The 12,186-nt window shown below is 46.9% G+C and overlaps 1 protein-coding gene across 4 annotated transcripts in view; it reads left to right on the top strand.

Moving 5' to 3' along the window:
- SKIC3 (SKI3 subunit of superkiller complex) overlaps positions 1–12,186 on the top strand; it is a 441,476-nt gene that overhangs the window by 79,753 nt on the left and 349,537 nt on the right. For all 4 annotated transcript variants that reach the window (XM_063964031.1, XM_063964029.1, XM_063964032.1 and 1 more), the window contains exons 12-14: positions 8,563–8,649; positions 9,662–9,765; positions 11,272–11,398. In XM_063964031.1, the coding sequence (XP_063820101.1) occupies positions 8,563–8,649; positions 9,662–9,765; positions 11,272–11,398 (318 nt within the window). The remainder of the gene's footprint in view (positions 1–8,562; positions 8,650–9,661; positions 9,766–11,271; positions 11,399–12,186) is intronic.

The raw sequence follows: 12,186 nt of genomic DNA, 5'->3' as shown, positions 1-12,186 counted from the left end.
CAGTTTTTCATGTGAACCAACCTATTGTGGTGCCTGCGGCTACTTGGGACTTGGAGGATTCCAAGTTACTGGACGTAGTCAGGGCCCTGAAAAGTATATGTTTCCAGGACGGCTGGAGTCAGGAAAACTGACTCGCTATTTATCCTGTATGCACCCAACAAGCTGGGTGCTCCTGCTTCTAAGCAGACTATTGCTCGCTGGATCTGTAGCACGATTCAACTTGCACATGCTGCGGCTGGACTGCCGCACCCTAAATCTGTAAAAGCCCATTCCACGAGGAAAGTGGGCTCTTCTTGGGCGGCTGCCCGAGGGGTCTCGGCTTTACAACTTTGCCGAGCTGTTACTTGGTCGGGTTCAAACATTTTTGCAACAGTCTACAAGTTTGATACCCTGGCTGAGGAGGACCTAGAGTTTGCTCATTCGGTGCTGCAGAGTCATCCGCACTCTCCCGCCCGTTTGGGAGCTTTGGTATAATCCCTATGGTCCTTACGGAGTCCCAGCATCCACTTAGGACGTCAGAGAAAATAAGATTTTACTCACCGGTAAATCTATTTCTCGTAGTCCGTAGTGGATGCTGGGCGCCCATCCCAAGTGCGGATTGTCTGCAATACTTGTTTATAGTTATTGCCTAACTAAAGGGTTATTGTTGAGCCATCTGTTGAGAGGCTCCGTTATATTTCATACTGTTAACTGGGTATAGTATCACGAGTTATACGGTGTGATTGGTGTGGCTGTTATGAGTCTTACCCGGGATTCAAAATCCTTCCTATTTGTGTCAGCTCTTCCGGGCACAGTATCCTAACTGAGGTCTGGAGGAGGGTCTTAGTGGGAGGAGCCAGTGCACACCAGGTAGTCCTAAAGCTTTCTTTAGTTGTACCCAGTCTCTTGCGGAGCCGCTAATCCCCATGGTCCTTACGGAGTCCCAGCATCCACTACGGACTACGAGAAATAGATTTACCGGTGAGTAAAATCTTATTTTTTGCCTTATGTTCCTCCACAGCAAAAGAAAACTCACCAGTTTCAGATGCAGTCCTTTCGGCCAAATAAATACAAAAAGGGCCGAAGTTATTCCAGTCTGGAAGAAGGGGATTTTATGGTGTCGGTAGACATAAAGGATGCCTACTTACACATCCCCATATATCCTCCGCATCAGGCTTACCTGAGGTTTGCCTTTCAGGATTGTCATTACCAATTTCAGATGTTGCCATTTGGTCTGCCCCTGGCTCCGAGGGTTTTCACCAAAGTAATGGCGGAAATGATGGTTCTCCTGCGCAAGCAAGGAGTCACAATTGTCCCATACTTGGACGATCTCCTGATAAAGGCGAGATCCAGGGACCGATTGCTGCAGAGCATTACGACTTCCTTGTCAGTTCTACAAGAACATGCTTGGCTCCTAAACTTGCCAAAGTCACAGTTGAGTCCGACAAAACGACTGTCATTTTTGGGAATGATTCTAGACACGGATTTACAGAGAGTTTTCCTTCCAGAAGAGAAGGCTCTGGAAATTCAGAGTCTGGTCAAACAAATTCTGAAACCAGCGAGAGATTCAATCCATCAATGCACTCGGTTGCTGGGGAAGATGGTTGCGGCCTACGAGGCCATTCTATTTGGCAGGTTCCATGCCAGAGTGATTCAGTGGGATCTGTTGGACAAGTGGTCCGGATCCCATCTGCACATGCTCCGGAAAATAATCCTGTCCTCCAAGACCAGAATCTTGCTCCTGTGGTGGCTGCACAGCTCTCACCTCCTAGATGGACGCAGGTTCGGGATCCAGGATTGGATCCTAATGACCACGGATGCGAGTCTCCGAGGCTGGGGAGCGGTCACACAAGGGGAAACTTTCCAGGGAAGATGGTCGAGCCAGGAAGTTTCTCTACACATAAACGTGTTGGAGTTAAGGGCCATTTACAACGGCCTTCTTCAAGCGGAACGTCTTCTTCGCAATCTGCCCGTCCTGATACAGTTGGACAATATAACAGTGGTAGCGCACATAAACCGCCAGGGCGGAACAAACAGCAGAGCGGCAATGGCAGAGGCCACAAAAGTTCTCCGCTGGGCGGAAAGACATACAAGCGCTCTGTCGGGAATAGCCATTCCAGGAGTGGACAACTGGGAAGCAGACACGATCTCCATCCGGGAGAGTGGGGTCTTCATCAAGAGGTTTTTGCAGAAGTGACAAGTATTTGGGGAATTCCTCAAATAGACATGATGGCGTCTCGCCTCAACAAGAAACTTCAGAGATATTGTTCCAGTTCAAGAGACCCTCAAGCAATAGCAGTGGACGCCCTAGTGACACTGTGGGTGTTTCAGTCGGTGTACGTGTTCCCTCCGCTTCCGCTCATTCCAAAGGTACTGAAGATCATAAGAAGGACAAAGGTTCAAGTGATCCTCATTGTTCCGGACTGGCCAAGAAGGGCTTGGTATCCATATCTTCAGGAATTAATCGTAGGAAATCCTTGGCCTCTTCCTCTACGAGAGAGGATCTGTTACAGCAGGGGCCGTGCGTGTATCAAGACTCACCGCGGCTACGTTTGATGTCTTGGCGGTTGAACGCTGGATCCTAGCCCTAAAGGATATTCCTAGTGAAGTCATTCCCACACTTCTTCGGGCTAGAAAAGAAGTAACGGTGAAACATTATCACCGTATTTGGAGAAAATATGTGTCTTGGTGTGAGTCCAAGAGGGTTCCTACGGAAGAATTTCAGCTAGGCCGGTTTCTCCATCTTCTGCAAGCAGGTGTGGATGCGGGCCTAAAGTTGGGCTCAATTAAAGTACAAATTTCGGCCTTATCAATTTTCTTTCAAAAAGAATTGTCTTCCCTTCCGGAAGTTCAGACTTTCGTGAAAGGGGTGCTGCACATCCAACCTCCGTTTGTGCCCCCGGTGGCACCGTGGGATCTTAACGTGGTGTTGCAGTTCCTTCAATCACATTGGTTTGAACCTTTAGATAGAGTTAAAATTTCTCACTTGGAAAGTGGTCATGCTGTTGGCCTAGGCATCCGCAAGGCGGGTGTTTGAGTTAGGGGCCTTGTCTCACAAGAGCCCATATTTAATCTTCCATGAAGATAGAGCAGAGTTGAGGACTCGTCAACAGTTTCTTCCAAAGGTGGTTTCATCGTTCCACATGAACCAACCTATTGTGGTGCTTGTGGCTACTGCCGCTTTCGCTGAGTCAAAATCCCTAATGTGGTTAGGGCTTTGAAGATTTATGTCGCCAGGACGGCTCAACTTAGGAAAACAGACTTTTTGTTTGTCCTGTATGCTCCCAACAAGATTGTGAATCCTGCTTCTAGGCAGACTATTGCGTGTTGGATCTGTACTACAATTCAGAATGCTCATTCTACGGTTGGTTTGCCGTTGCCAAAATCAGTGAAGGCCCACTCTATTAGAAAGGTGGGCTCATCCTGGGTGGCTGCCCGGAGGGTCTCGGCGTTACAACTTTGCCGAGCAGCCACTTGGTCCGGTGCAAACACGTTTGCGAAATTTTACAAATTTGACACCCTGGCTGATGAGGACCTCAGGTTTGGTCAATCAGTGCTGCAGAGTCATCCGCGCACTCCCGCCCGTTCTGGAGCTTTGGTATAGCCCCATGGTTCTTGAAGTGTCCCCAGCATCCTCTAGGACGTATGAGAAAATAGGATTTTAATACCTACCGGTAAATCCTTTTCTCCTAGTTCGTAGAGGATGCTGGGCGCCCGTTCCAGTGCGGACTCTATCTGCAGTAATTACTTATTAGTTATTGGTTATGTTACACACAAGTTGTGTTTCTGTTATGGTCAGCCTGTTGCTGACATTGTTTATGCCGTTGACTGGATTTCTGTTGAATTCCATGTTGTACGGCGTGTTTGTGGTGTGAGCTGATATGTATCTCACCGTTAGTTTAACAATAAATCCTTTTCCTCGAAATGTCCGTCTCCCTGGGCACAGTTCCTATAACTGGGGTCTGAAGGAGGGGCATAGAGGGAGGAGCCAGTTCACACCCATTCAAGGTCTTAAAGTGCCCATGTCTCCTGCGGATCCCGTCTATACCCATGGTTCTTGAAGTGTCCCCAGCATCCTCTACGGACTAGGAGAAAAGGATTTACCGGTAGGTATTAAAATCCTATTTTTGGAAAAAGCATGGTAAAATCAAGAGAAAAAATTCCAGATCCCTAGGAAGGCTCTGATTGCTTTCCCCTTCCCTGAGGAGGATAGAAAGAAATGGGAAAACCCACCCATAGTGGACGCGTCTGTCTCCAGACTCTCAAACAAAGTGGTTTAACCTGTCCCAGGATCTACCGCCTTGAAGGAGCCAGCTGATCGTAAAATTGATACTACGCTCAAATCCATATACACGGCTTCAGGGGCGATACTCCGTCCTACTATTGCCTGTGCAGGGATTTCCAAAGCTATAGTAAAGTGGTCAGGCACGTTACTTGAGGATTTGGATACGTTAGATAAGAGTGACATGGAATTGTTTCTCAGATTCAGGATTCTGTAGGTTTTATGGTGGAATCCATGAAAGACCTGGGTTCAGTGGCTGCAGGAATTTCTTCCATGTCCGTCTCAGCTCGTCGAGGACTGTGGCTGCGCCAGTGGTCTGCCGACGCGGAATCCAGGAGAGGTGTGGAAACCCTACCCTACACAGGTCAGGCTCTCTTTGGGGAAGCATTGGATGCGTGGATCTCCACGGCTACAGCGGTTAAGTCCCCTTTTCTTCCCTCAGCAGCTCCTGCTGCTAAAAAACCTTTTTCTTCACCTGCATCTCCGTCCTTTCGGGTTTCTAAACCAAGAAAGGGCAAACCGGCCAACACCTTCTTTAGAGGGGGGCCGACCAAAATCCAAGAAACTTTCTGAGGCGGGTTCCCAGGAACAGAAGCCTGCTTCAGGTGCGCCGCATGACGGTGGACAGAGCAGCCTGGAGGTAGGGCCGGTGGGGGCGAGACTGAGACATTTCAGTCACGTCTGGGTGTCGTTCGGCCTGGACCACTGGGTACTAGATATTGTGTCCCAGGGGTACCGGCTGGAATTTCAAGATCTCCCTCATCGGTTCTTCACATCGGGCTTGCCAGTTTTGCCGGCAGACAGGGCTACCCTACAGGGGGCCATCCAGAAGTTGGTGGAGGCACAGGTCATTATAGCAGTCCCTCCTCAAATGCAACACACAGAATACTATTTGAACCTTTTCGTGGTACCGAAACCGGATGGTTCGGTCAGGCCCATTCTGAACTTAAAATCACTAAACCCCTTTCTGAGGGAGTTCAAGTTCAAAATGGAGTCTCTAAGGGCGGTGATATCAGGTCTGGAAGAGGGGGAATACATGGTATCCCTGGATATTAAGGATGCGTACCTCCACATTCCGATTTGACTGCCGCATCAAGCTTATCTCTGATTCGCTCTCTTGGACTGTCATTTTCAGTTCCAGACCCTACCATTCGGCCTCTACACAGCACCAAGGGTATTCACCAAGGTGATGGTGGAAATGATGGTTCTCCTCCGCAGGCAGGGGGTGAACATAATTCCGTATCTGGACGATTTGCTGATAAAGGCATCGTCCAAGGAGAAGCTGTTACGGTCAATAGCTCTCACGACCCAGCTTCTCAGGGAACATGGTTGGATCCTGAATATCCCAAAATCACATTTGGAACCAACCAGGAGGTTGTCCTTTTTGGGAATGATCCTCTACACGGAAGTGCAGTGGGTGTTTCTTCCGGAGGGAAAAGCGTTGGTGAGACAAACAATGTTCCGGGATGTCCTGAAGCCAGCCCGGGTGTCTGTTCATCAGTGCATTCACATTTTGGGAAAGATGGTGGCCTCTTAGGAGGCTCAGCAGTACGGGAGGTTTCATGCTCGGTCCTTCCAACTGGATCTCCTGGACAAGTGGTCGGGATCCCATCTACACATAGAATAGAATACGTCTGTCGCCAAGGGCCAGGATTTCATTGCTCTGGTGGCTGCAAATGTCTCACCTTCTGGAGGGCCGCAAGTTCGGGATTCAGGACTGTATCCTTCTAACCATGGATACAAGTCTCCGGGGCTGGGGCGCAGTCACTCAAGGGGAAACCTTCCAAGGAAGGTGGTCAAGTCTGGAAGCCGGCCTGCCAATAAACATTCTGGAACTAAGAGCCGTCTACAACGGTCTTCTCCAAGCGGCCCCTCTTCTGAGAAATCGAGCCATTCAAGTGTAGTCGGACAATGTAACGAGAGTGGCTTACATAAACCGACAGGGCGGAACGAAGAGCAGGGCTGCAATGTCAGAGGTAACAAGGATCATCCTCTGGGCAGAAAAACACGCGTTGTCGCTGTCAGCAATTTTCATTCCGGGAGTAGACAACTGGGAAACGGACTTCCTCAGCAGACACGATCTCCATCCAGGGGAATAGGGCTTCCATCCGGAGGTGTTCAAGGAGGTAACAGATCTTTGGGGAATACCCCAAATCGACATGATGGCCTCTCGTCTCAACAAGAAGCTTTGGCGGTATTGTTCCAGGTCGAGGGACCCGCAAAAAGTGGCGGTGGATGCCCTGGTGACACCATGGGTGTTCCAGTCGGTGTACGTGTTTCCTCCACTTCCACTCATTCCAAGAGTTCTCAAACTTATAAGGATAACAAGAGTTCAGGCAATCCTCATCGCTCTGGACTGGACGAGAATGGCTTGGTACGTGGATCTTCTGGATCTACATCTACTGCTAGAAGAGCCAAGGCCTCTGCCTCTTCGGGAGGACCTGCTGCAGCAGGGGCCGTTTGTCTATCAAGACTTACCGCGGCTACGTTTGACTGTATGGAGGTTGAATGCCAGATACTAGCTCGGAAGGGCATTCCGAACAAGGTTATGCCTACCCTGATACAGGCTAGGAATTGAGTAACGTCAAAACATTACCATTGTATTTGGAAAAAATATATCTTGGTGTGAGTCCAAGAAGTTTCCGGTGGTGGAGTTTCAACTGGGGCGTTTTCTCCTCTTCCTGCAAGCAGGTGTGGATATGGACCTGAGGTTAGGATCCATAAAAGGTCCAAATTTCGGCCCTGTCCATTTTCTTCCAGAAACAATTGGCTGCCCTCCATGAGGTTCAGACTTTTTTGAATGGAGTTCTGCACATCCAGCCTCCCTTTGTACCGCCTACGGCGCCTTGGAATCTTAGCGTGGTGTTGCAGTTCCTCCAGTCGGACTGGTTTGAACCTCTGCAGGAGGTTGAGGTCAAGTTTCTCACGTGGAAGGCTGTCACTTTGTTGGCCTTAGCTTCTGCTAGACGTGTGTCGGAGTTGGGGCCTTTGTCATGTAAAAGTCCATACTTGATCTTCCATGAAGATAGAGCTGAGCTTCGGACACGTCAGCCATTTCTTTCGAAGGTTGTGTCAGCATTTCATATCAACCAACCTATTGTGGTGCCAGTTGCGACTGACTCCTCAATTTCCTCAAGGTCCTTAGATGTTGTAAGGGCTCTAAAGGTCTATGTGAGGAGGACTGCTCTTCACAGAAAGTCGGACTCTGTCCTGTATGATCCCAAGAAAATTAGGTGTCCTGCTTCTAAGCACTTGATCTCTCGCTGGATCAGGTTCACTATCCAGCATGCGTATTCTACGGCAAGCTTGCCGTGTCCTACGTCTGTTAAGGCCCACTCTACTCGTAAGGTGGGTTCTTCCTGGGCAGCTGCCCGGGGTGTCTCGGCATTACAACTCTGCCAAGCGGCTACTTGGTCGGGTCGAACACGTTCGCAAAGTTCTATAAGTTCGATACTTTGGCCTCTAAGGACCTAAAGTTTGGTCAGTTGGTTCTGCAGGAGCCTCCGCTCTCTCCCTCCCATTCTGGGAGCTTTGGTACGTCCCCATGGTACTAGGATGTAAAAGAAAATAGGATTTTAATTACCTACCGGTAAATCCTTTTCTCGTAGTCCGTAGAGGATGTTGGGCGCCCGCCCAGCGTTTCGACTTCCTGCAGTGGTTGTTTAGTTCAGTACTGCTTAGTTCTTGGTATTTACTGTTTTGTTATTTGGTAAGTAATCCTGTTCAGCCGTGGCTGATGTTTCAAGCTAGTTAGCTTGGGTTGCCTTGTGTGTGAGCTGGTGTGAATCTCGCCACTATCTGTGTAATCCTTCTCTCGAAGATGTCCGTCTCCTCGGGCACAGTTTCTAGACTGGGTCTGGTAGGAAGGGCATAGAGGGAGGAGCCAGCCCACACTCTCAAACTCTTAAAGTGCCAATGGCTCCTAGTGGACCTGTCTATACCCCATGGTACTAATGTGGACCCCAGCATCCTCTACGGACTACGAGAAAAGGATTTACCGGTAGTAATTAAAATCCTATTTTTGTGGGCACGAGGTGATACACTCCTCCTGCGGCCTTGTTCTGCCCATCTGAGCATGCCTGATGGTTTTTAAATCAGCAGCATAACATTACCTGCCCCCTAGCAAGCTTTAGATGTGGTGCATACCTATCCAGCCCATGTTATACTGTATGTTGCACCATTATATGCCTTAGTGACAGCAGTACACAGAACATGAGAAGCAGAACTTCCCTCTTTTGTAGTATTAGAAATGTGTATTTTGGTTTACTAATACAGTGTTCCATATTGTGTCTTCTTTCTAGATATCCAATAAAAATGATGACCCCATTCTTATTGCTCTTAAGGGCCAGGTGTACTTAAAGAAAGGATATGTGGAACAAGCTTCAAAAGTATGTTTTCGTATCTGATAAAAAAATGCATAATAAAACATTTACTGGCTATTTATCAAAAATGATAAAGTGAATGTTTATGTCTGAAGATTAACATTGTCTTGGTCGACCACTATAGGTCGACATGTTTTCAAAATCGACAGTTTCTAGGTCGACATGTTCTAGGGCGACAGGTCAAAAGGTCGACATGAGTTTTTCACAATTTTTTTTCTTTTTTTGAACTTTTTCATACTTAACGATCCACGTGCACTACGATTGGAACAGTAACTTTGCCCGAAGCATGGCGAAGGGGACACGGTGCACTAATTTGGCTTCCCGGTCACTGTACGGAGAAAACAACACCAAAAAAACATGAAAAACTCATGTCGACCTTTTGACCTGTCGACCTAGAACATGTTGACCTAGAAACCCTGTCGACCTAGACACTGTCAATCTAATGATCCACACCCAAATAAAGATATGGACATATATTAATGCTACACAGCTTCAATGTGATAGCAGGCGACCGTTTCAGTGCATGGACTGGTGGCACCAAGGAAAGAACTGCGGTGGGGCATGCTGGGACTTGTAGTTTATATACATCACTGTGTAAAATTGTGTGGGTGTCTAAACATAGGGCATATACATGCACCAAAAGCAATAATCAATAAGGAGTGTACCCACTTGGCTTCTTATCAGCAGGGTTTATTCATATTACAGCCATTAATTAACATGAACGTTTCAGTTCCTGCTTGAGAAAAGTCCAAGCAAGGCCCTCTTAGCCTTCATTTGTGGGCCTAGTTTTTTCTGGCTTTATTGTGAGATTTCTATGTTAAACATGTGATGCTTGTTTACAATGCCAGCTGACTTACTGCTGAGATTAAAGGTAAAGTGTGGCCCTTTGAAAGTTTAGAGAGCCTGTCATGCGACCCCTGAAATCAGGTTGCCTACCTGTGTCATATTTGCTCAAAATCTATTAATAATTTAGGTGTCTGTGTTGATGTTACATTATGAAAATTTTTATTGTTTGTAGATCTCAAGAGAACTCCGGCAGTTGCACCCTGAGTTTGCACACAGTTATTTTTTGGAGGGCCAAATCCATTACATTCAAAAGACGTATACGGAGGCGGAGAAAAGGTTGATTATTATACAGTGTGGCTGTCATGTCAGGGACATTAATGTTTGTAGCAGTGCCAGAAGGCTAGGAGCTGTAAATCATATTTCCCTATTTTGTGTCCCCTCTCTAGTTGATGGCCATAGAGGAGACACTGCTGGACACTTTGGGATGCGGGGCTGGGTTCCACATCATTAGGCCCCCACCACGACAAAATGCCGCGATTAGTGGGTGGGGGTGGGGAGGGGGACATCTGCTAAAATTATACAATTCACATCATGTATCTCCACATGGTGCCATTATATCTGTGAATATCGCCCCATCCTGTTACTCTTCCAGGTAACGGGAACTAACTAGCAAAACTGGGGGTCTCCCACAACTTCCAAGAGAGTAGGCAAGTATGCCGCAAATACACATATCTACATCTGCCGTTTTAACAATGGATTATAATGTAATTACTTAGTGACTGATTCCTTTAGAAGCGATATAGGCAAAACGCAGGGGGGAAAAAAAATCAATGTTCCTTAGCCATTCTTATAAAATTAGTGCAAGTGAGTAGGGATGCCAAATACTGTATGTGCACTTTGTACAAGTCCTTGGGGAGACAAAGGTATATATTCCTGCTAGTAGTAAATCAGTATTAAGGATCCATTACTAGGAGCGCTGGACCGATTCTGACATGACTGTCCCTGACCAGAAGGAGTTTCCATCATCAGTATTGGGTTTCAACCTTTTTGGTTACATAGTGAACATAATCAATGCTATGTCACTCATCATTAAATGAATAGTTCCTAGTCACAGTGCTACAGCTGCAGACTTTCACCCACAGCCTGGTTCCAGCACCGAATACAGAGGAGCTCCTGATTCGACACCATTTAAATTGAGGTGCTGTTTAGCTACATTCCCATATCCGAGGTGACTCTAGGTATAAATAAAGATAATACTATTAGCTGAGGATACAGAGTGTGGGATTTGAAATATCTTCTGAGATGCCATTTTTATAGCCACCTTGCAGGTCTCATTTATAGTTGGGAACAAATCCAGATAGAATATGCAATGTAACACCTTGGTAAAGCCATGTTGTGCTGTGTGTGGGGGGAGATGGCAAATGTAACATTTGCTGGCTGAATTAGAGTTGGTAGGGAGGGTTCAGTATTATTACCGGTGGCCAGGATGCCAACCGGCAATATACCAACAGCGCAGGGAGGCCCATCCTAGTTCAACTTTACCTTGTAGTATAAATTGCAGCTGCCCAGTATTTGTGGGAAAGCAGCCATTATATTCTTTGCATGTGCTGAGACAATTGTAGTAGCTCCCAGTGCAGAATTGCACTCTTTAGCTGGATTTGCTCCTGACTGTGAATGAGATCCTTGTACAGTAAGCACATCACATTATTAATACTTCCTGGTCATATGAACCATCCTGTGTCATATAGGCACTGGAACGTGACCCTCAAGGTAAAATATACATTCTGCTACATTTCCTGCAGTCATTAAACATATATGTGCCAATATGAGTGTTATGTTTAGTTTTCAGGCTGCCATTGAAAGGAATCCAGAGATTGCAAACTATTATTTCTACCTTGGTCTTACCTACTGGTTTATGAGTGAAGAAACCAAGAGAGACAAAGCAAAGGCAGTTACACAGTTTTTGAAGGTATATAATAGAGTATAATAACATTTTTTTTTTTTTTTTTGCAATACTATAACAACTGTTCCTATTCTGTCATTTTGACCTAATAAGTACTAAATTGGAATATGTCAACTCCACAAAAATATGAACATGAGAAAGAAAAGGTTAGCGCTAAAAGAATAAATACAGTGCAATAAATACAAGTGTACTAAACAAACTGTATTTGTTCCTCTCTCATCCATCTGGGGGATGCTGCATCATTACCTCTCGGTTAGAGTGTGGGCTATGGAGGTTAGGCACTAAAAACACTGAAAACTAACTCCACCCCCCTCTAACCCCTCCCACCTCCAGCAGTGCCTTAGTCTTGTTTTTTCTTCCTTTGAGGAAGGCACACTTTTCTCCGTCAGGATCCACAGGATAACATTGGGATATGAGGTAGCGACAGCGGATTGGCAACAAACAATCAAAGCTTTCGGCCTCCCAGCATGCAACGGGCCCGTCCCTATATCCCCGCCTCCTGGCTCAGGTAAATCCGTTTTTTGTTTTGTGTGTCTAGAGCCGGACCATGGTCAATGGGCTGCTGGTTTTTAGCAGCCATAAGCTTTTTATGGCTGCTAAACAACTCCCTGCCGGGTCACGACAACGCTTACCCACGTGTACAGTGCTGTTTCGGCGGGTGTCTGTGTAGGATGCACTAGGAAGTCCAGCAGACGTTACCAGGTTGTGGCCGGACCACGGGGAGAAGATAAGGCATCGGTTCCGCTTAGTTGGGGAAATGCGAGACACAGCCGCACTGTTTCGTTATGGAGACT

Source organism: Pseudophryne corroboree, chromosome 1 (genome assembly GCF_028390025.1).
Source record: "Pseudophryne corroboree isolate aPseCor3 chromosome 1, aPseCor3.hap2, whole genome shotgun sequence".
Classification (NCBI taxonomy): domain Eukaryota; kingdom Metazoa; phylum Chordata; class Amphibia; order Anura; family Myobatrachidae; genus Pseudophryne; species Pseudophryne corroboree.
Note: the sequence above shows the minus strand (reverse complement) of the source record. Positions and strands in the feature narration are given on the sequence as shown.